The sequence below is a fragment of the Pyrgilauda ruficollis genome, unplaced genomic scaffold (genome assembly GCF_017590135.1).
Source record: "Pyrgilauda ruficollis isolate IOZ18807 unplaced genomic scaffold, ASM1759013v1 scaffold12, whole genome shotgun sequence".
In the NCBI taxonomy this organism is placed as follows: Eukaryota; Metazoa; Chordata; class Aves; order Passeriformes; family Passeridae; genus Pyrgilauda; species Pyrgilauda ruficollis.
Window position 1 is genome coordinate 390,059 of NW_024510321.1, and position 24,787 is coordinate 414,845.

At 45.0% G+C, this 24,787-nt stretch overlaps 1 protein-coding gene across 1 annotated transcript in view; it reads left to right on the forward strand.

Annotated features, from left to right (window-relative positions):
- OBSCN (obscurin, cytoskeletal calmodulin and titin-interacting RhoGEF) overlaps positions 1-24,787 on the forward strand; it is a 176,302-nt gene that overhangs the window by 79,396 nt on the left and 72,119 nt on the right. The window contains exons 46-60 of the mRNA XM_041488781.1: positions 878-1,141; positions 2,502-2,768; positions 3,120-3,383; positions 4,047-4,313; positions 5,357-5,623; positions 6,308-6,574; positions 7,815-8,081; positions 9,873-10,145; positions 12,704-12,970; positions 15,398-15,667; positions 16,255-16,521; positions 17,941-18,207; positions 19,501-19,767; positions 20,434-20,874; positions 24,161-24,433. Coding sequence (XP_041344715.1) covers positions 878-1,141; positions 2,502-2,768; positions 3,120-3,383; positions 4,047-4,313; positions 5,357-5,623; positions 6,308-6,574; positions 7,815-8,081; positions 9,873-10,145; positions 12,704-12,970; positions 15,398-15,667; positions 16,255-16,521; positions 17,941-18,207; positions 19,501-19,767; positions 20,434-20,874; positions 24,161-24,433 — 4,188 coding nt within the window. The remainder of the gene's footprint in view (positions 1-877; positions 1,142-2,501; positions 2,769-3,119; positions 3,384-4,046; positions 4,314-5,356; positions 5,624-6,307; positions 6,575-7,814; positions 8,082-9,872; positions 10,146-12,703; positions 12,971-15,397; positions 15,668-16,254; positions 16,522-17,940; positions 18,208-19,500; positions 19,768-20,433; positions 20,875-24,160; positions 24,434-24,787) is intronic.

Sequence of the window (24,787 nt, forward strand, 5' to 3'; positions counted from 1 at the left end):
TATTAATCTGTCCTTTAAAAGGAGAAAATGAGAAGTTTCCTTCTGTGCAAGTCTCCTCTTCTGGGACATTTGCATTTTCCTGCTCCAGCTCTGTAGGTCACTTCAGTCCACCACAGTTTCTCCAAAACACCCAGTTTAGGGCTGTGAGGTGCCTCTTCTCCAGGAACTGGAAAAGGAGAAGTCAAGGCCATGGTTTGGTGGGTTTTTTGGGTTTTTTTTGAAGGTTCCAGAGTCTTTAAAGAAGTCAGACATGCAGTGTGAGAAGTGTTATCATTTTCACTTCAGAGCTCAATTCCTGTAGGTTGTTTCATATTTCAGTTATGATTTCCAAAATGAGGAGTGATAAGAATCTAAAAATCTTATTAGATGTAATGGCCCTTCAAACTTCAATTTAAAGCTACAAGTAGTTTTATTTGGATATCTGTGTCTGTTTTTATTAAACTGTCACAGCCCTGTCTACATGATGGGGATATGATATCCCCATCATGTACATGGGGGCTGTGACAATTTAATAAAAACAAACCAGAAACTAACAACAGCAGCCTCCAAAAAATGACATTTGTGTGGGTAAAACAGTTCTGTATCCAGCAGTTATTTGTGAGTGCTGTTGATCTGAGGTCTGGGTCTTTCTGTTTTGTTCTTTCACAATAAATAAGAAAAACACCTCAGGGAACTAATCCCTCAGGGTGACTGAAACCACATTACTCCCAAAGAAAGACATTTCCAGAGTTTCTGGGCTTGGTTATGGCTTTGAATATCTATAATAGACCAAAAAAAAAAAAAAAAAAAAAGCCAAAAGGGGAAATAATCTCAAAACAGAAATGAGCATTTTAATTCTGGTTTTCTGCTGTCCCTTTGTCCATGTTGCATCCTCCAGCTCTGCCACCACTCTTTAAGGAGGAGCTGAAGGACCAGGAAGCAGAAGAAGGTGGAGAAGTGTCCCTGCTCTGTGAGCTCTCCAAGGCTGCTCCGGTGGAGTGGCGCAAGGACCAGAGGATCCTCAAACCAAGTGGGAAATACAAAATGAGGCAGGAAGGGCTCAAGGCAGAGCTGGTCATCCATGAAATAGCTGAGGAGGATGCAGGAGACTACACCTGTGTGTGTGGAGAGCACCAGACTACAGCTGTCTTGACAGTACAGGGTAAAGCCATCCCTGACCTCCTCTCTCCTGGCTGGAAACCTCTGTCCTCTGCTCTAAGCTCTTCAATTTTCCACATCTGTCTCTTCGTCCTTATTAACTGAACTTCCATTCAGTTGAAAATGTTCCCTGTCCTTCCTCACCTGCAGGCTGTGGAAATGGGAAAATACCTGTCTGCATTTCTCTGTGCCATCCTTTTGCCTTTTCCTTTCCTTAAACACAAGCCTGTTCTCCTTTCTTCTTTCCCTTCTGCCATTCCTTTCCTACCATGTAACCCCACTGTTCTTTGGTCTTTCCTTTCCTGCATTTATTCTCTAAACCACAAATCTGTTTATTCTTTGCTGCTCCTTTCTGGAATTCTCAATACCAACCATTTTAATACAGGGAATAAGGAGAATTCAGGATAAGGCTCTGTTAGTTATAATTTCCTCTGCACTAAGTTGTGTCCATTTTGGGTTTTGTGCCCATAATCTCTGTCCTGATGCCCAAAGATAGATTTCCATAAGGAGACTGATTTTTCTATGGAAAGAATAAATTCGTTCTGTAATCTCCTTCTGGTCTTCCTTTGTGTGAAGAACAATTTGCTGGACAAACAAGGCTGGTGTTTCAGCTTAACACTGCTGGAATGGGAAACATGCCAAATCAGGGCTAAGCCTGTTTTCTAGCCTGGATATTTTAACTAAGTCTCTAATACTGGACAATAATTTTGAGATCTGAGAGATCCAACCTTGTTAAACAGATGAAATATCCCATTATCCCACCTAGTAATAGAGGGATATATGTGAAGGTCACCACATTTATTTCAAGGATGCAAGAAAAGAATTATTTTAGATGGGAAAAATGTGTTCTGAGACAAGAACCTAGGCTGGAATTCAGCAGCTGGAGATTTGCTTTGGGATCTAGAAGAATCTGCGAGTCCCAGATGTGCCTCTCCAAGGATATCTCAAGGGAGAAGGAGTGAGGATGAGTAAGGAGCTGTGTCAAGTCAGAACACAGCAGGGCAGCTCTGAGTAGGAAAAGAGAGTGCAAAGCCATGAAGTTTGTGGAAGACACCAGCACATGTGAATTGAGGAGCTCAGAGCTGGTATTCTGCTTTTTTCTGAGGAGGAACCTGGTAGAAAGCAGGTGTAAATCTGTTGAGGACTGTGCAGCTTTGCTGTAGGAAGCCAGGGTAAATCCAAAATGATCAGGATGTCTGTTCCCACTAGGATATTTTCATTTCTCTTTCCTCTCTTTGTGGCTGATGCTCACCCATCCTTGACAACTTTCCTCTGTCACAACCTTCACACCTTTCCCCTGACACTTCCTCACCCCTCCCTGGAAACACCCTCAGTTTGTAACACATTTTACCTGCATCCTTCAGCTGTGCCTCCGTTTTTCCAAGAAGAAATGACCAGCCAGGAAGGGGTAGAAGGTGGAACAGCCACTTTGCACTGTGAGCTGAGCAAAGCCCCTGCCCGTGTGCAGTGGAGGAAGGGCCAGCACATCCTCACCTCGGGCACCAAGTACAGCATGAGGCAGGAGGGACGTGCTGTGGAGCTGCTGGTCCATGGCCTGGACCTGAGTGACACTGGGGACTATTCCTGTGTGTGTGGAGACAAGATCAGCACAGCTGCCTTAACAGTTCATGGTAATGTAATCCCTGGGGTGAACGCCCTCCAAACCTGCCCAAATCTCTGTGGTCTGTGCCTGTCCCTTTCTGTTTGCTTGGCTTTTGGTTCCTTTGGACTCTCTGTGCTTCTTCCTTTTGTAGAATTGGGAAAAAACATTCCCTGCTGGTGTTTGTCCCCCTCAGCTCTGCTGGTTCATCTCACTTTCCTTGCCCTGATCCAGTGTCCAGGGAAGCTGGGAAATTTTTCTATCGTGTTCCATTGACCTGGACCAGGGCTTGGTGCTGCCCCATGAAACCTCTCCCCCAGGACACACCAAGCTGCCTTTTTAGGAACATTCACCTCTCTGTGGTAACTCTTTTACTCCTCAGTGCTGCCTCCAGAATTCAAGAGAGAGCTGAAGGACCTGGAAGCTGTGGAAAATGGCACAGCTGCTCTGCAGTGTGAGCTGACAAAACCTGCTGAGGTGGAGTGGAAGAAAGGGCAGGAGGTGCTCAAAAAGAGCAGAAAACATGAAATTAGTCAGGATGGTGCTGTTGCAAAGCTGATTATCCACGAGCTGGAGGAGGAGGATGCTGGAGTTTACACCTGTGTGTGTGGGGATCAGCAGACAACTGCCACGCTGACAGTCAATGGTAAAAAGCTAAAAGGGAGAAAGGGCTGCAATATATTCTGAAAATCAAAATAGCAACTGTGGTTTAGTGTTGCTTAAGGAAAAGATTGTAAATCATGAGGTGTGCAGAGTAGCCTGGTCTGTGCAGCTCATGGAGTGGCCAGGCAGAAAATGGGAAATGCAATGCAAGAACTAAGTGCATTTTTTTTCTGTATTTTGCTGTCAGAATAATCAAAATCTCTCCTTCAAGTGCCTGCCTTAAGAGGGCATCTGAACCCTTAAAATTCCCTGCCTTAAGAGGGAGTATGAACCCTTGCAAGTCTGTGTATTAGAAGAGAATCTGAACTCTGAAAATTCCCTGCTGATCTTGAGAACACTTCTTCAGTGATCAGGGCAGCACGCTGGCTGCTTTTACAGCAGGAAAACTCTTATTCCATTTTTAGATCATAGATTAGATTCTATATATTTCATGGCAAGCATAACTTCTTGAAATCCATTTCTTATTGCTCTGCAGATATTCCTATTACTTCTCTGGGGAAATAGCTTAATAGTTTGACTTCGGAACATTGAGGTTTAGGGACATCTGGGAAAAAAAACCACCTCTTTTGGTGCTTTCATTTTCCCTCTAGTTCCTTTTTCCCAAGCCCCAGCTGCAGCAGGTCCAAGTCACATTTCTATTTTATAGCCCTACCAGCCCTTTTTAAACAAGAGCTTCAGGACACCGAGGCAGAAGAAAGTGGCACAGTGACCCTGAGGTGTGAGCTCACCAAACCCAAGGCTCCAGTGGAGTGGAGGAGAGGGGATGTCACTCTCTACCCTGGTCTGAAATACGAGATGAAGCAGCAGGGCTGTGTTGCTGAATTGGTCATTTATGACCTGGAAGTGGACGATTCAGGGATTTACACCTGCGACTCCGGACACCAGCGGACAACGGCTGTGCTGGCCGTGCATGGTAGGGGCAGTGGTGACCCTTGGCTCAGGAGGAGTGGAGTGAAAGGAGCTTTTCCTGGTGTTCTCTGCAGCCATTGATTTGTTTTGTTGCTGGTCCACGCCAGAATAAATGTTCTCCTTGGGCATGGCACACAGCAAAGTAGAAAGGTTCTTCTTGCGGTATCTGGAGTGATTAATGGCAATTAAAGTAATTAAATAGTTTGGGTTGGAAGGGACCTTAAAGATCATCCATTTCCATCCCTCTGCCATGGGCAGGGACACCTTCCACCAGGTTTTTCAGAGCCCCAAGCAACCTGGCTTTGAAGGTTGTCATGATGTAAAAAGACACTGAACCTGCTGCCCTGAGTGCAGTGCAGGATACGAGAATGGAATAAGGGATGCCTGGTTGGATGTAATGCCTGCCTGGGATGGTAAGAGATGCACCTAATTAGGGGATAAGGGAATTCTAGCACTATGAATGTGCTGTATTGTTACTGGAGGCTTTGAACTTCAGGTGCAAATGCTGTCTGCAGACATCTTGAATCCACACCTGTGTTCCGCCACTCCTTGTACCATCCTTACTGAAATCTGGATTTTCCTTTCCATTTGTCACTTCACTGTGATCTCTTACCAAGTGATCAATACTAACTTGATCTTTTGTACATTGATAGAAGCCTTATTTGGGGCAGAAATTCTCTGTTTAATATTGCAAACTCACAGACCTCTATTAAGGGACAGGGATCTGTGTAAGAGGGGCCATTCCCAGTGATCTTTGCCTAAAGCATCCGTAGCTGGCATGGAAACTCTTCCATAGGAAAGCCTGACTCCTTCAGACCCCAAACCAGGCTATTCTGTTGACCACTGAGACCAGATCTTTCCTAACTTTGCCTGTCCTCACCTCTTGGTTCCTTTAGTGGTTCAAGAAAGGTTCTGCCAAGATTGAGAGCTGCATAATCCCCAGGATTACAGAATCATTAGAATAAACCATACCTGAAGGATGATGGTAGGACTGGATCCTTCTTGCACTAAAACACTCCTGAAATGTTTTCCTCTCCAATTTTCCAGCACTGCCCATCACGTTTAAGCAACCTTTACAAAATGAGGAGTTTGAGGAAGGAAGCACAGCCACGTTCTGCTGTGAGCTGTCGAAAGCCAGTGCTGCAGTGGAATGGAGGAAAGGAGGCGTGGGGCTGCAGCCCAGCCAGAAATATGAAATGAGGCAGAGGGGATGCCTGGTAGAGCTCTTGATACACAACCTCAGATTAGAAGACACAGGAGAATACAGCTGTGACACAGGGGATCAGGAAACCAGGGCAGCTCTGAATGTGAAAGGTACGTGGTGTGAGCTGACTCCTCAAGGAATAGGTTCCTCCAACAGGCAAAACAACCATTTCAATAGGAATATTTTTAAGTGTATTATTCTTATTCTCTATAAATATTTTCCTTTTCATATGATATATTAGGATTTTTTTTTATTTTAAATAAAAATGGAAGAGGATGACGCTTTGTTCTTCCAGTGCTGTGTTTTAGTTTTGGGCTCTAATAGGAAATACTTTCAAGCTTTGTGCCTCAGGAGAAATTAAAGAAAAAGCAATAATTTAGCATAGCATCTGGAAATTTTGCATGACATGTTCTTTGATTATTTAAAATAAATTTTTTCTTTCAAATACTCTAAGAAGACATCAACAACATCCTTGACCTCTCAAGGCTGTCCACGGAATTTTGAAGTTCTTTGCTCTTGAGATCATTGTCAGATCAACTCAGGGATAAAATCCTTCAATGAATTCACCACTGGGAAGGATTTGAGTGAAGGAACAAAGGAAATAAATGTTATGGGTGCAGGTGGCTTCTTCTGATGCAGCACGATCTCCTAGTTGTGCCAGGAAAATTAGGAAAACACGGGTCCTACCTAGGAATATCACAGTGAAAAGCAGAGTATCTTGTTCTCCAAGAGTCAGCCTGTGTTAACCAGGCTTCACTAAAAGATCCTGTTGATCCTTCTCTTTTCTCTTTTAGCTATGCCAGTTCTTTTCCAAAAGCAGCTCAAAGATGAGGAGGCAGAAGAAGGAGCTGCAGTGAAATTCCAGTGTGAGCTGACAAAGGATAACGCGGCCGTGGAGTGGAGGAAAGGCACTATGGAGCTCTTCCCGTGTGCCAAATATCAAATTAAATTAAGTGGGCGCACAGCTGAGCTTGTGATCCATAATGTGGAGCCAGAGGATGCCTCTGATTACACTTGTGACACAGGAGACCAGCAGAGCACTGCAGTCCTCAGAGTGAATGGTTAGCATTGCACCCCCAGGGCTGGGGGAGAAGAGGCATTGGTGGAACTGTGTGAAAGGTGTTATTTAATCCAAAAGCTAAGATAACGAGGAAAAGAGCTGCCAAGTCATAAAGCAGAGTACAGAGAAGTGGATCTGGTGGGACAGGGTTCCTGTTTGAGCCTGTAAAGAGTTGCAGTGCACTGACCCCTTCCTCTGATAAGATAAAAGCAAGGAATTCTGCGTCATGGGGATTTTGAAATACTAGCAAAATTTCTTTTGGCACTTTGCAATTTTGCTGGTTCACTTGAATCGACAGCAAAATCACACATCATTTTAAAAAAACATTTTGAGGTTGCTATTTTTAATCTACCTTCGAAGATCCTGAGGATGCTGGGTTTAACCTAACCAGGAATAATGTCTGTAATTGATCACAGAATCACAGAAGGGGTCACAGATCCAACCTCCTTGCTCAAACAGGGCCATCCCAGCACCATCTAGGAAATGTTTGTGTTTGTCTGAAAGCTGGGTGGAATTTGTGGCTTTGATCTAAGCCATAACCTTTCAAACAATATATTTTTGCTGACTCTAACTCAAAAAGCAGCCACAGGGTCAACTATGGGTGAAAGAGCCCAGTGATTGCTTTACCTGTCTCACAGTGGTGTTTTTACTGGAACCACAGGCACTGAGATTCCTCTTTTTCCAACTGCTCACACACCCCCCCATGGATATCCCCTTCTTGCTTCCATCAGTGGCAAGCTGTTGTCTGAGCTGTTGCATGATCTACTTGAATAAATGTCCATTTGTGCATCATCTGGAAGAGCTCACGGATGATGATCTGGGTCTTAAAAAAACAGCTGAGAAATCAGAAATTATTTTAAATCTTACATTATTTAGCTGCTGAAAATGAGGAGTATTTCTGTAAAAGTCAAAAGATTTATACTGGTTTAAACACAAAGTGCCAGGTTTTGCTAGTCATAACCTTTGTGTGTTGGAGTTTCTAATATGCTGAGCAGATGCATAAATGGTGTGATGTGGATGCCCTGGACTTTATAGGATATAAAAATATTTGGGGAACTTTCTGATCCTCTGGATATACACACTATAGGTCTGTTTATAGGGAAAAAAAATGGGTTTATTATCATATCACCACTTAATGCAAAATTATACTGCAGCACCAATGCCCGGGTGCCTTGTGCTGACTTGTGCAGACCTGGCATTCAAGCAGAGAGCTGATGTATTATTTATTTCTCATTTTACAGCCATCAAACCGCAGCTGAAGCAGCAGCTGAGGAACGAGGAGGTGGAAGTGGGAGGAACAGCCAGGCTGCGCTGCGAGGTTTCCGTCAGCAAAGCAGAAGTGGAGTGGAGGAAGGATGGAATCCTGCTGCACTCCAGCTCCAAGTATGAAATGTGGCAGGATGGGACCCTCAGGGAGCTCCGTGTTCACCACCTGCAGCCTGGGGATGCTGGGGAATATTCCTGCAAGGCTGGAGACCAGACGAGCTCTGCCAAACTCACCGTGAAAGGCAAGACCTGTTTGTTGGAACAAGGAGATTTCTAAGATTTCACAACGTGGTTGAGTTATTTACACACACATGAAATGAGTTATTGTGTATTGCATTTGCAGGGAAGCCCTGACAAAGGCAGAAATGATGTGTCTGATTCCATGTGCTCAGAAGGCTAATTTATTACTTTATAATACTATACTATATTAAAGAATACAGCAAGGATACTTACTGAATGCTAAAAATATAATAATGAAAACCTGTGACTCTTTCCAGAGTCTTGACACAGCTTGGCCCTGATTGGCCAAAGAGTCAAAACAACTCACAGCAGAATCCAATGAAACAATCACCTGTGGGTAAACAATCTCCAAACACATTCCAAAGGAGCAAAACACAGGAGAAGCAAATTAGATGAGAATTGTTTTCTTTTTCTCTGAGGTTTCTCAGCTTCCCAGGAGAAAAATCCTGGGTGAAGGAATTTTTTCAGAGAATGTGAATGCCACGATTGTGATCAACACGGAGCACAGGAAGGATATAATTTAAAAAAATCTTATGGTCAGTGGATGCAGCAAAGCAAAGACTTGGTGGACAGGAGAGGATAAGTCAGCTGTAATCTGTGACTCATGGCTCGGAATATTTGCTTGACATCATGTGCATGGGACTGAACAGATGGTCCAGCCCCAGCTTCCAGTCACATGGCAGCTGCATCTGGCCTTAATATCACTGCAGAGCTCAGGTTGGACCACTGGTGTGGAACAAACACCCCCAGCATCTCCACGGGCTACTCCACGTCACAGATCCCCTGCACATCACACCCAGCTGCACCATTTCTCGTGCAGATGGTGACCTCAGTTGTAGGAATATCCACTGTGCTTGCTCAGAGGGAGACTGGGCTGATTTTTGAATGGTTTGACTCAGTGATTTTAGAGGTCTTTTCCTACCTTAGTGATTTTATGATTCCTTTGGTATTCCCCAGTGGGTTTGGGGTATTTACAGCTTCTGCCTGCTGGGGGTTGTCTGTATGATCCTTACACAAGTGTTCTAGAAGCAGGACCCAGGCAAACTGCAGTGCAGAAGCCCTGTGCTCGCAGTAATCCAGTGAGTCCTGCTGGGAGGATAAAGCCAGCCAGGGCCTCAGCCAGTTTGGAGCATCAGCGTGGAGTAAATGCAAATCTGTTCACAGAAATACAACAGAGAGGGTCAGGCTTTAATGTTATCCTGTGTAACTGGATATACATATCTAAGTGTAAATGGAACAAATTTCAAAATCCTGATTTTGGCACCAGCATTCATGCCTTGTTCACCCAATCAAGCATAATTTAAAAAACTGATGTGCAACGTGTCTCTCAGCAAGGACAAATGGTAAAGCTACTACAAATGACAAAAGTTATTTGTCCTGCTGCCAAGTACACTGAAAGAGTTTGAAATGGGGTTTGAGAGGCTGTGCTGCCTCCACCCTTGAAGGACAGGGAAGGTATAGGTTGGATATTAGGAAAAAATTTTTCACTGAAAGAATAATAAAGCACTGGAATGCTCTTTCCCAGGGAGGTGGTGGAATCACCATCTCTGGATGTGTTTAAAAGAAGACTGGGCATGGCACTTGGTGCTATGGCCTAGTTGAGGTGTCAGGGCATGGGTTGGACTCCATGATCTTAGAGGTCTCTTCCAACCTCATTATTCTGGGATTCTGTGACAAGGTGCTAAGCAACCTGGGCCTGCTTTGAGCAGTGGGTGGAGCAGGTGACTCCAGGTCACGGTTCCATGATTTGATCCATGTTTTCCCTTTCATTTCCCATTTCTGCCTCCTTGCAGAGCCCGACGTGACCATCGTGAGCGGCCTCAAGGACATGGTGGTGGCCGAAGGGGACGATGTCACCTTCCGGTGCCAGGTTTCCCACGAGAACGCCAGGGACGTGGAATGGAAGCTGCAGGATGTGGCTCTGCAGAACAACGAGATGAACGAGATCTCGGTGGAAGGGGGCAAGATCCACACCCTGACCCTGAGGAAGGTGACAGAGCAGGACATTGGCACCGTCACCTTCCGGGTGGGACCCCACACGTCGACAGCAGAGCTCACGGTGAAAGGTGAGGGCTCCCTGTGCTGTGCAACAGGGCCAGTGGGAACAGGGGGTGCTTTGCTTATGCTGGCAGCAAATTCCAGGCCAAAATTCACTCCCTGTGTCTTGGGGGTGCTTGTGCTTCACAGCATCTGTGGCTGCAATCACTAGGGATGAACAGGGGACATTTCACTATCTTCCCGAATCTCACTGATTCCTGGAGAAATTGCTAGCTTGGCTTTGCTTCTTGGGCGGATAGCCTTGGAATTTTCATTGCTTCCATCACCCTTTTTAGAATTCTAGAATAATTTGGATTTGGAGGGACCTTTAAGAGCCATCTGGTCCAATCTCTCTACATATTCAACCAGATCAGGTTGCTCAGATTTCTCTCTCTCGTTCTCTCTCTTCCTTCCTTCTGTCCTTCCTTCCATTATCCATCCAAAATCCTTCTTCCCTCTTAGAAGCTTCTTTTAACCCCTCAGTAAATAACATTGAAGTCAGAAGATTTTTTAAATACTCAACCATTCAGCTGCAGCTTTAACACCAAGACAAAGGAGCCTGGAAAACAAAGCAAACAAAGCAAAGCAAACAAATCTTTGCTTTGTTTGTAATTTCAGTGCCACCTCCAGTCTTTAAGGAGAAACTGCAGAGCAGGGAAGTGCAGGAGGAGGACACAACTGTCCTCTGCTGCCAGCTCTCCTAGCCCAGTGCTGAGGTGAAATGGGAAAAGGGCCCTCAGGTGACCTCCCAAGCTCCAAGTATGAAATCAGCCATGAGGACTGATAAAATCAGTCCATACTTGAAAGATTTATCACTTAAAACCAGAAGGCTCTGGCAAATACACCTGTGATAACAGAAATGAACAAACAACAGCCACTTTGACTGTTAAAGGTGGCTTGTGCTGCGTTTTTTTTTTTAAGATAAGAAACTTGCTCCACTCCCTTAGTTAGGCTCTGCCAAGAGGATTTTTTTTACTGTTCTTGATTGCAGCTGAGTGCTTTTGCTTTTGGAAGTCCTGTGGTGTCTAAGCAAAGAAAATGCAGGGACCCAAGTGTGGGAATTACTTCCACACTTTGAGACCCTGTGGCGTCTCTCTGGGCACTCAGACAAACAGGGCTGCAGCTAAAATTAAGATAGGACTATTTTTGATGCTTAATCCTTTGAGCTGCAGTCCTGCCTGGAAAAATGGTGATCCAGGTGAATTTGTTCAAACTTGGACACAACTCCAGCTAATGAGCAAGGCACCTAAATGCTTCCAGTGCCAAAGATCTTGAAAATAGATGTAATGTAACAATATATCTGTTATTTATCACATCTGATCTGATACAAGTACAATATCAAGATGATTTTTTTCTGAGACGCACGATCAGGAGAAACAAAGATGAGCCAGGGTATTGTTAGATCCCACCTTTTGAAATATCCCTGAGGGCTCTCCTGTGAAGGGCATGCACCTGCCTGCAGTCACACTGACTCCACAACTCAAGGATACCAGAATATTGGTGCTGTAAGCAGGTCCTCTGATGGCCAATTTGTTTCTCTGTGTGTGGTCTCAACCACTCCAGCACTCCTTGAAAAAAGACTCCAAACCCAGGAAAAAAAATTCCAACCCAAAGCTGAGGAAGCCTGTGCAGTCACACTGTAAATATCAATTGAGCCCATTGGCTGAAAAAGAAAAAACAAAACAAACAAACAAAAAAAATATATATAAATACTAATAAGTGTGGAGCCACCATGGTTCTTCCAGGGAACTGGACCTGAGGAGCTAAACTTCTACATGTGGCACTTCATAAATCCACTCATCAAAACTCCACCTTGACCCACCAGTCAAGACCCATTTGCCCAGACACTGCCAGGGTTCCTTTCTCTGCTGGTCCAGTTTTCAAATAAGGAGTATTATAGAAAGATGTTTCTCCATGCCCTCCCAAGTACACAAGGACTTGGATACCAGGAGTAGGCTTTTGAGGTCTGGTTTTGGTACCCATTTGGAGATACATGCACTGAGATGCTCAAAACCCTGTATCCATGACAATTCCTGTGCAAGAAGGAGCACAGTCCTTGAGGTGCTCTGCGTATGAGCACTGTATGCAGTGTCCATTGATTCTTCAGGAGTGCAGAGCTCCTGGAAATCCAGCACTGTCAGACAATTCCCTTTTCCTGACCCACTAAAGCCAATCATCTAAAATTACCCCTCATGGGTCCTACTGCAATGCATCTTTCCTAGTTCTATTTCTCCAAATTATCCAGTCTTATTTGTAAGGCTGCCTTTTGAAACTTTTTTCTAGTTCCATTTCTCTCTCAGCAATGTCTGCCCTATCCCATGGCATTTCTAAGTCGGCATTTCTTGTCTCACAGTTTGCATACGGATGCACACGCTGTGTGAGCCCTCTGTCAGGCCCTGAGAATCTTATACAAATCCATTTCCCACACAGCACCCTCTGTCATTCCCTGTTTTGCTTTCAAACTAACTTTGGAACTGAGTTTGAACCAAATTTTAGGATGGCACCAGAGTCTCATCAAACACAAGGCTTAACTACGAGGTCAGCAGTGACACACGGATTTTTCCCCCTCTGATTTTTCTTGATTTAGCTTCTCCAGTCACCTTCACGCAACCACTCCAGAACCAACAAGCTGAGGAAGGTGGCACTGTCACTCTGAGCTGTGAGGTCTCCAAACCCAACACCGCTGTGCAGTGGAAGAAGGCGGGGACGGTGCTGCGAGCCAGTGACAAATACAGGATGCGTCAGGAGGGGGCCGTGGCCGAGCTGACCATCCACAACCTGAGCCAAGCTGATGCTGGGGAGTACACCTGTGACACAGGGGACCAGCAAACCACGGCAGCAGTGCAGCTGAAAGGTGAGGCTTTGCTTGGGGAAGGGCTGGGCACAGCTTGGCACCACGGCAGGGGCACAGCACTGAGTAATTTGGCAGCTAAACCTCGTCCTGAAATGGGGATCTCAGAGATGAGACAGGTTTCACAGGGCTCAGAACTGTGTCTGTTACCTCTCTTTGGTCACTGCTTCTGTGGTTTAATGATAATTAATTTTCACCCACGGGAATCTTTTGACAATTTTTTCACAGCACACGGGTTATGATCATACACACATTAAATATTTATTGTGCACGCAACACAGTATAACTTGCAAGTTTGTAATACACATGCAGATGTGAATCATGCATCTGTAGCATTGTAATATGTTGCTATGTGCCTGAGTACCTACATTTTCATGAGTTCAGAATCACAGAATGGTTTGGGTTGGAAGGGATCTTCAAGATAATTTAGTTCCAGCCTTCCACTATCCCAGGTTGCTCCAAGCCCTGTCCAGCCTGGCCTTGGACACTTCCAGGGATCCAGGGGCAGCCACAGTTTCTCTGGACAACCTGTGCCAGGGCCTCACCATCCTCACAGGGAACAATTTCTTTATCTAAGCTAACCCTGCCCTCTTTCAGTTTGAAACCATTCCCCTTTTATCTGTCACTACCTACCCCTATAAAAACTCCTCTGCAGTGTCCATTGATTCTTCAGGAGTGCAGAGCTCCTGGAAATCCAGCACTGTCAGACAATTCCCTTTTCCTGACCCAGAGCTGGGGCAACTGAGAGGCATTTAAAAACCTTTTTTTCATTTTCAGTCTCATGTGAAGGGTGAGACAATACAGATGTTATAATTCACACCATCACAATCAGAAGCCAACTATTTCCTAGTTACAATACATTATAAATGTTTCTTGGCTTATCAGCTTTAGCCACACCATGCTGAAAATGCCCTAAAGCCAATAATCTAAAATTACCCCTCATGGGTCCTACTGCAATGCATCTTTCCTAGTTCTATTTCTCCAAATTATCCAGTCTTATTTGTAAGGCTGCCTTTTGAAACTTTTTTCTAGTTCCATTTCTCTCTCAGCAATGTCTGCCCTATCCCATGGCATTTCTAAGTCGGCATTTCTTGTCTCACAGTTTGCATATGGATGCACACGCTGTGTGAGCCCTCTGTCAGGCCCTGAGAATCTTATACAAATCCATTTCCCACACAGCACCCTCTGTCATTCCCTGTTTTGCTTTCAAACTAACTTTGGAACTGAGTTTGAACCAAATTTTAGGATGGCACCAGAGTCTCATCAAACACAAGGCTTAACTACGAGGTCAGCAGTGACACACGGATTTTTCCCCCTCTGATTTTTCTTGATTTAGCTTCTCCAGTCACCTTCACGCAACCACTCCAGAACCAACAAGCTGAGGAAGGTGGCACTGTCACTCTGAGCTGTGAGGTCTCCAAACCCAACACCGCTGTGCAGTGGAAGAAGGCGGGGACGGTGCTGCGAGCCAGTGACAAATACAGGATGCGTCAGGAGGGGGCCGTGGCCGAGCTGACCATCCACAACCTGAGCCAAGCTGATGCTGGGGAGTACACCTGTGACACAGGGGACCAGCAAACCACGGCAGCAGTGCAGCTGAAAGGTGAGGCTTTGCTTGGGGAAGGGCTGGGCACAGCTTGGCACCACGGCAGGGGCACAGCACTGAGTAATTTGGCAGCTAAACCTCGTCCTGAAATGGGGATCTCAGAGATGAGACAGGTTTCACAGGGCTCAGAACTGTGTCTGTTACCTCTCTTTGGTCACTGCTTCTGTGGTTTAATGATAATTAATTTTCACCCATGGGAATCTTTTGACAATTTTTTCACAGCACACGGGTTATGATCATACACACATTAAATATTTATTGTGCATGCAACACAGTATAACTTGCAAGTTTGTAATACACATGCAGATGTGAATCATGCATCTGTAGCATTGTAATATGTTGCTATGTGCCTGAGTACCTACATTTTCATGAGTTCAGAATCACAGAATGGTTTGGGTTGGAAGGGATCTTCAAGATAATTTAGTTCCAGCCTTCCACTATCCCAGGTTGCTCCAAGCCCTGTCCAGCCTGGCCTTGGACACTTCCAGGGATCCAGGGGCAGCCACAGTTTCTCTGGACAACCTGTGCCAGGGCCTCACCATCCTCACAGGGAACAATTTCTTTATCTAAGCTAACCCTGCCCTCTTTCAGTTTGAAACCATTCCCCTTTTATCTGTCACTACCTACCCCTATAAAAACTCCTCCTTCCTCTTTTTTTATAAGCCCTCATAAGCCCTCTCTTCCAAGCGGAACACCCCCAGATTTATTATTTAGGGCCTCAAATAACAACAGCATAGCGCTGTCAAGAAAGAGCCTAACGACATGTTTAACCCAGGAAGCATCATTGAAAGTAGATTTCAAACTCTGTTGCCCTTTCCATGAAGAAGCAGCAGCCACCATCGTGGAGAGGCTGAGGGACGTGGCCACGTACGAAGGAGAAGACGCGGTGTTCGAGTGCAGGCTGTCCCGGGAAACAGCTCAGGATGCCCAGTGGTTCCTGGGGGATGTTCCCCTGCAATCCAACGAAATGAACGAGATCAGAGTGCAAGGGACACGCCACAGCTTGATCTTGAGGAAGGTGACCCTGGAAGACTGTGGGTCCATCAGTTTCAGAGTGGGGCAGCACTCATCAGCAGCGCAGCTGAAGGTGGAAGGTGAGCAGCCTCCCAGGAAGAGGGGTTGAGCAGGTACTGGCAGGCACTACTTGGACTTCTGGAGAGGTGTATTTGGGATTAGGGAGCCTTGGAAATTCTGGGAGATTCTGCTAATCTAATTTAGCAATTTAGAGAGGTACATCTGAGCCAGTTGCTCCAGTTGTTTTTATTGTACATGGAATGAAGATTAACATCCTTTGATGTTATTTATCATAATAATTACCATTAACATCCTTTGATGTTATTTAATATAATTAACGTTAACATCCTTTGAAGACCATCCAACTACGCAGCTGATCACATGTCAGAATCAATGCTGAATAGTGTCAAAAATATACTCTGGACTAATCTCCTACTTATGATGCTTTTAGATCATATTTACAAAAGAAAAAAAAAAAGTCTGAAAGCTCCGGAAAACCTTTCTTTTAAGATATACAGAATGATTTTTGAAGGATGGCCCACGCCAATGCCTTGTGTTGTTTGTTCCTCTTCGAGCTGGCTCCAAATGTAACTACAGACCCCCAGCTCTGCCCTGGGGTGATGCTGGGTGAGGATGCTGCAGCAGTGCTGGTCCCCTCTCCCCACAGCTGCCCCGGTCACCTTCGTGAAGGCGCTGCACAACCTGGAGCTGCAGGAGGGTGGCACTGCCCACCTGTCCTGCGAGGTGTCCAAGCCTGATGTCCCTGTGGAGTGGAAGAAGGGCACGACTGTGATCCAGTCCAGCCACAAGTGCAGCATCCAGCAGGAGGGCAAGGTGCACACCCTGCTCATCCGCGACCTGAACCGCGCCGACTCCGGGGAGTACAGCTGCCACACGGCTGCTGGCAAGACCACGGCCAGACTGGAGGTCAAAGGTAGGGTTCCTCTGTGCCCAGCAGTGGTGAGAGGAGGGAACATCGATTTTTAGAGCTCTCTATTTCAAGAGAGACACTGATCAGTGGAGCAAGTGCAGCAGAATCCACCAAGTTTGTCAGAGGGCTGGAGCATGTGAATTACATAGACAAGCCCTGTTGTGATAGGACAAGGGGTAATGGCTTTAAACCAAAAGGGAGATGATTTAGATTAGGTATAAGAAAGATATATTTTACAATGAGGATGGTGAGGCCCTGGCACAGGCGGCCCAGAGAAGCTGTGGCTGCCCCTGGATCCCTGGAAGTGTCCAAGGCCAGGTTGGACAGGGCTTGGAGCAACCTGGGATGGTGGAAGGTGACCCTGACAGTGGCAGGGTTTGGAAAAAGATGATAGTACCTTCTAATTTAAACCATTCTGGGATCTAAGTCTAAGTTGAGGTGAGGGCAGATGATTTTGATAACTGGGGAAGAGAAAGTGGAAGGGAGACCTCACTCTTTGCAGCTTCTTAGTGGGGATCTACAGAGGAGAGAGACACAGAACTTTCTTGCAGAACTCAGTAAAGAGATGACAGGCAACAAGTGCAAGCTGCAGTGAGCGAAATTCAGATTAGAAAAAGTCCAACTTATAACATGAAGGAGTGGTCAGACTTTGAAACTGAGATCCAGAGGAGTGGAGGAATCTCCATCCACGGCGTCCTCCCAATGTCCTTTCAAACTTTAATTATTCTGTAATTGACCTTTGGCTGCAAGATCTGAAGCCTTGGATTGTAACACAGGATTTATATATTCTGTATATATTCTAATATAACCTACATCTATTATTCTCTATAGTAATAATATTCTATATCATATATTGCATATATAATTCTATTTTGTATATTATTATATTATACTAGTCCACATATTCTATATATTCTATTTTATGCAATATAGTCTAATTTTCTGATGTGTTCTATATATTCTAATGTATATTAATACATATTATATATATTATATATTTATACATATTATATATACACATATGTATATTTTATATTTCTATATTTTTTAAATATATTTTTTAATATTTTTATATTTTTGAGTGATTTTATCCCATTCTAAGATTTTATTTCAAGGATGGAAAGCTGTCTGGCCTTCAGTAATAACTACTGACCTGCAAATTTTTTGTGAAAAGAAGTCTGAGATATGGGGAGAGAAATGTAGCTCACATAGAAATCAAATTTTTCTTGCTGATTAACTCCTCTTCCTCCTCATCCTCTGTCTAGGTTTGACTTTGGCATCCCTGGATGCTCTCCTTAGGGAAACCCAAACAGAACTGTCCATGAACTTCACAAACACCTCTATCCACACCTCAACAATAAAACACCCCTCCGTTTTCTATTTTTGCCTCACCCACTTTTCATTTCCTCTTTGCCCTGCCAGGCCTGCCCGTGCTGTTCCAGCAGTGGCTGAGGAACGAGGAGGTGGAGGAAGGGCGCACGGCCGTGCTGCACTGCGAGCTGACACGGCCGCACGCGCGCCTGGAGTGGCGCAAAGGGGACGCGGTGCTGCAGCCCGGGGACAAGTACGAGATGCGCCAGGAGGGGACACGAGCCGAGCTCCTCATCTACGAGGCTGAGGCTCAGGATGCTGGAGAGTACACCTGTGACTCGGGGGATCAGCAGACCACGGCTTCGCTGCAGGTCAAAGGTAGGATGAGGATTGTTTGTCCATCCTTCACAGGGGGGATCCTGGGATCATCCAGGCCGGGCTGGATGGGGCTCTGAGAGACCTGGTCTAGTGGAAGGTTCCCTGCTCATGGGACCAACTGGATCTTTAAGACCACTTCCAACCCAAACCATTCTCTGATTTAGTTTGAAAAAGATCTCTGAGATCGTGGAGTCCAACCATTAACACAACACAACACTGCCAAGTCCACCAGTAAACCATGTCCCCAAGTGCCACATCCACATGGAAATTTTATTGCTGAGTTATCACTGACACTCTGTGAAATCAAACTGAGGTATTTCACCACGCCTAGGACAAGTCCATTTTAAATTGATCCATTGTATGTCTTAGTGCCTGAGCAGTCCGTGAATTGTGACTCTTTGCATTTCTTAGTGGCTGTGTTTTTGGATTTTATAGTTTTATACATTTTGTATTAAGAATTCTATTATTTTGGATTTTACAGTTTTATTCATTTTGTACTAAGAACTCTGTGGGTTTGGGATTTTACAGTTTTATTCATTTTGTGCTAAGAATTCCATGTCTTTTAGATTAGATCACACTTGCAGTTTGCGGATTTAGTCACTGTAACAAACTCCTGCTCAGAGCATGTGATTTCAGAGGTTAAACACTCAAAATCTCATGTGCCAGCTGAGGGAACTGGGGTTTTTAACCTGGAGAAAAGGAGGCTTGGGGGAGATGTTCTCACTCTCTGCAACTACCAGCAGGAGGTTGTGGTGAGGTAAAAGTTGGTCTATTTTCACAAGTGACAAGCAATAGCATGAGAGGAAATGGCCTCAAGTTGCACCAGGATGGGTTTAGATTTGGTATTAAGAAATAATTCTTTGCTGAAAGGGTGGCCAAGCGTTGTCACAGACTGCCCAGAAAAGCAGTGGAGTCACCATCCCTGGAGATAGTTAAAAGATATGCAGATGTGACACTTGGGGATGTGGTTTAGTGGTGGATTTGGCTGTGCTGGGTTAATGGGTGGACTTGATCTTAAAGGTCTTTTCCAACCTAAAATGTTCTGACTCGGTGTTGTGAGTGGTGGTGTTGTGCTCTGTGTGCTTCCACTGGGAATGGTGAGTATGGCCACGTGAAGACCTTTAGATGCCCAGAGCAGCACTGGACACCTTTGCAGCATCATCAACTCATTCCATGAGTGGCCAGCAAGCAAAACTGTGGTCCAGAAAGAGGGGAGCAGCCCAGCTGCAGAAGTCACAAGCAGGTTTCTCACCTCTGAGCGCTGTCACTGATGCAGTTGCTTCTCCACCGCAGTACTGCCAGTGCTGTTTAACAAAGAGCTGAAAAACGTAGAGGCTGAAGAAGGGGGAACGGCAGTTTTGCACTGTGAGATCTCCAAGCCGGATGCTCCCGTTGAGTGGAGGAAAGGAGGGGTGGTCATTCAGCCCAGTGACAAGTACGAGGTGAAGCTGAAGGGCAGCGTGGCTGAGCTGATCATCCGTGGTGTAGAACCTGATGACTGTGGGGATTATACCTGCAGCACTGGATACGAGATCACCACAGGGTCTGTGTATGTGCAAGGTAAGGTGGTGGAACGTGCTGCAAATGCTCTGGTTTTCTGCCTGGGTTTCTTACTCCAAAATCTTTGGCAGTAACTGGCCAAACAGCAGAAAGTCCATTCATTTCTTTCCTGATTCCAGCGAAGGTATAAACACTCACCTCCAGGCTGAGGTTTGACCCATCTTTTTAAGTTAATCTAGTTTAAAGTACTGACCATACTGTGTCTCAGAGCAGATGGTGGTACTGCTGAAAAACTTGGAGCAGTGGTCGTAAAAATACTGAAATTCTTGTTACAACTGATTGCAGCTTCTATCATTGTTGATAATCTTATTACTCCTTTAAAGCACCCAAGTGAACATTTAAATCTTTAAGTACCTCCCTGCCTCATACAATTTCTACAGATGTTTGCAACACACAGGAGAGCCAGGCATGACCGGGGCAAGGAGTGGAGTTTCCTCCCAGTGAAATTATGCTTGCAAACACACGCTGCTCCTACAAGCATCTGGAGGGGTGGAAGGTGGTTTCTTGCCCTCTTCAAGACAATTCTAGTTCTTTTTTTCCCTTGGAAAAGCCCTACAAGTTTAACTCTGCTGGAGCTGCGCTTGGGCTTGGGTTAGCCCTGCAGGGAGCGAGTCGTGCGCGTTTGTTTTTGTTTTCCTTTGGCACCTTCTCTTGCTCTGTCGGCAGAAGAAGCAGCCGTGATAGTGTCTGGTTTAAGGAGCACAGACGTCTTTGTGGGCGAGTCGGCCACGTTCACCTGCGAGCTCTCGCACCCGGGCGTGAAGAACGTGCAGTGGTGGCTCGATGGGACCCCCCTCCACAACAACCTGGTGACTGAAATCTCTGAGCAGGACGGCAGGATCCACACTTTAACCCTAAATGACGTGGCGTGCCACGACTCGGGCACTGTCACCTTCAGAGCTGGGTCCCTTATATCCTCAGCTAAATTATTAGTCAAAGGTATTTCCCTGTCAGCAAGAAACACGTGGCCACCTCTGGACTTGCTCCATGTGCTGGTGCTTCTGCCTGCCAGGCTACCCTTACCAAATCCCTTCATGGTCCTCCTGTGCCCTGCAACCCTCCCACTCTGCAAGGCACCCACTCTCACCCCAGAATTCTTCTGGGTACAACCACACTGATTTTTACTTTTTTTCCTCACTCACCCTCAGGTTCTTTTGGATTTTATAGTGAGGGAGGGTTGCAGGGTCAGGGCTGCTGCTTTCGCCTGACATCAAAGAAGAGATGAACATAAACATCAGCACCTGACTTTATATCTCCACTTCAGCTTTTTTTTTTCCATAATACCACAAAATCTTGCGGGGGTGGTAATTCCCAAATTTACCACTGTGCTGCTTCACAGCTGGGCTACTGGTGCTGAGCTCAGCATGTTCCCAGGACAGGATTTTGGGCTGTTCCTGGAAACCAATGGGTGTGTGACATTCCAGTAACACAGAGACAAAATGTGCCTTGTTTTTAAAAGCTCATCCCTGCACTGGCAAAGCTTTCTGGTCTGTTAAATAAATATTTTCCCCATTTGGTAAGGGTAGCCAAAAGCTGCAAATAACACTGAGCTCCAGACTTGATAAAGCAAGCTCCTTCCCACCCACTCCTTTTATAACTGTGGGGAAGATATGTTGTTTTTCAGGCAAAGTTAAGGCTTATTCCCTGCTTGGAAAATGGATATATTTAGAGATATAAAGGGTTAAAATATCTTTATGCAAATCTACTGCTGTGCTATAACTGGGCCATAACAGGAATGATCCACAATATGGAATTGTAGTCAGTGGTTGATGTCTCCTTCTCTGCATCACGTGTCCCTTGTACATTCAGGAAATTTGGTTCTCTGCAGAGATAAAATGTGAAATCACTTCTTCATGGTATAGAATGATGCAGTGACAACGCAGTGGGCAGACCCCACAAGTCCTGTGTCAGTTTGCATCCATATGCATTGTTAGGTATTTTGCTCAGTGAATTTATGGGCTCCTGAGATGTTTCCATTTCATGGAATCACAGCATCACTGATTTTGGAAGAAATGTCTGGAGATCATCCAGCCCAACCCCACAGCTCGTGCAGCTACACACGTGTATGTGGATATTTTGTGCTTCCATGAAGCCAAGATTCCTGAATTGCAAACCTGAATCACACTAGCAATATTTTATAACTGGATTGGGATAACCCCAATTATACCGTGCTCAGTAACACTCTATTTCATAGAAAAGTGAAACACTTTTAAAATTCCAGCCATTCTCGTGTTGACAATTTTATGCACTTTATTTTGTCCACAAATTTAAGCATAAACCTTTGTTTGAAATATATTTCAGTTTAGCAAGCCATCCATGGCTTGCTCTTCATCAAGGAGCAAGCTGACTTGTTAAAAAAAAAAAAAAAAAAAAAAAAAAAAAAAAAAAAAAAAAAAAAAAAAAATCCAGTGTGCCTAGAACATAAATTAAAAATAAATGCATTGTTAGGTATTTTGCTCAGTGAATTTATGGGCTCCTGAGATGTTTCCATTTCATGGAATCACAGCATCACTGATTTTGGAAGAAATGTCTGGAGATCATCCAGCCCAACCCCACAGCTCGTGCAGCTACACACGTGTATGTGGATATTTTGTGCTTCCATGAAGCCAAGATTCCTGAATTGCAAACCTGAATCACACTAGCAATATTTTATAACTGGATTGGGATAACCCCAATTATACTGTGCTCAGTAACACTCTATTTCATAGAAAAGTGAAACACTTTTAAAATTCCAGCCATTCTTGTGTTGACAATTTTATGCACTTTATTTTGTCCACAAATTTAAGCATAAACCTTTGTTTGAAATATATTTCAGTCTAGCAAGCCATCCATGGCTTGCTCTTCATCAAGGAGCAAGCTGACTTGTTCCTTGTGCCTCGTTCTCCTGGTTTAAGGCACGTTGGTAATTTGATTTATTCTGTAACAAGTGAGATGTCAGCTTTCCATGCTGGGAGTCCACAACATCATTGCCCAGCAATTCATTCATTCCATGACCTACAGTGATGCTCACAGATGATGGGGGGAGGATGGAGAAGGGTGAAGAATTGCAGGTTCCAGGGCACACGTTGGCTCCTCAGTCCCAAAGAGCTGCACAGGTGAACAGGGCCACCAAAATCCTTGCCCTGGCCAACAGCAAGGGGACAGTGGGACCAGGACCTTCTCCAGTACCACAGGTGATATTTGCTGTGAGAAACACATTTCTGCATCTTATGGAAGGGGACGTGGTCGTGCTCCCCAGACACCTGCTTGTTTCTTCAGTCAGCAAAACATCTCCAGGATCTTCCACGGAGCCTCCTCTCCACAAACACACGTGGCAGAGGGAACCTTAGTGAGTGGGATCAAGCCTTGCAGCAAGTTTCCAAATGGTGTTTGCAAAGCTCTCTTTGCTCCCCAAGGTCTGCCAGGAGCATCCCAAAGCCTCAGCCTGCTGCAGCAGTTTCAAGAGGAGCATTCCAGACAAGAGACCCTGTTGGGTTATCCCAGCTGGCTTGTGAGAAGAGCAACTATTTGAAGAATAAGGACATCATAGAATCACAGGATGTCCTGAGCTGGAAGGGTTCCTCAAGGACCATCATGTCAAGCTCCTGATATCCCAGCTTTCTCTGATTGTCATCTTTTTATGTCCCTTTGCAGCCCTATCATATATATATATATATATATATATATGATAGGGCTGCAAAGGGACATAAAAAGATGACAATCAGAGAAAGCTGGGATATCAGGAGCTTGACATGATGGTCCTTGAGGAACCCTTTGTACAAATTAGGTCATCCCAAAGCCTTTTGTTTTCCCTGAAAAACAAAAATCTGAAAAAAAATCCAATTCTCTCACCCCTAAATGGGTGATGCTTTACAATTTCCTTGTTTTCTTGCTCTGTAGGATGTGAGATGGTTTATAAGCAGGAGCAGTTGGCACTGAATTAGCAGCAAATGATTGTCTCAGAGCTGTCATGATTCTGATGAGTTTGGTTGTGTTTATAGGCACTTCAGGCCTTCAGAGAGGAGGGTTTTATTAGCAACAGCGTTATCTCTGTATCCTTTCACTTTATGCTATTACAGGAGACGCCAGTGGGGACCAGAAACCCTTTCTGTACAAGAAAATAAGAGTACAAAAGCAGAGATCAGTCTCCACTTATGGATTAGATGGGGTTTGGAGCAACCTGGTCTGGTGGAATGTGTCCCTGCCCAAGGCAGGGGATGCAGCAAGACGGGCTTTAAAGTCCAAACCAAACCATTCTGTGATTCTAAACCTTCTGTTCTGGCAATACACATAAACCTTTTAATGACCTCCTTGCTCTCCAAGGCCTGGCTGTTCAGAGCTTCAGCACAAATATTCACAAAATCTCCTGATTGTTTCTGTGACTGAGGGCTTGATCGCTGATTTTAATCTACAGGGTGGCGCCTGCAGTTCTTGCAGCCCCTCAGGGATGTGGAAGTGTCTCTGGGGGAAAAAGCAACATTTAGCTGTGTCCTGAGTGAAGCTGTGCCAGTTAATGAAGTGGCCTGGTACAGCAATGACACAGAGATCCAGCCGGGTGAGGACTGGGAGGTACAAGCAGATGGAAACAAATACAAACTTATTCTGAAAAAAGCCCAACTGCATCATTCTGGAGAGGTGACCTTTGCTTCCAGGGAGGCCATTTCATCAGCCAAGCTTTCTGTGATTGGTAAGTGTGTGTTGTTCCAGCCCAGGGGCACTCAAAGTCTCAAACTTTGGTATTGAGCTACAACACTGAATTTCCCAATCTTTGTGCTGATTTTTTCCATTTTGCCTCACATGTACCAAAATAGTGTTCTTAGTCTGAGAAGATACTACTGGCAACTTGCTCTTTGACCACATCCACCTCATCAGAAGAAAAATGTTTCAGGCTAGTGATGGTAGAGATGCTGTCCAGCTTTCTTTAGCTGCAGTCTTTTGTAAAATGTAACATAAACTCTAACAGAAGTCAGTATTCTCAGAGTCCAACTTCACTCTCGGCAAATGTGGACACAGGAGGGAGCTGAGCTAGAATCCATGTGGA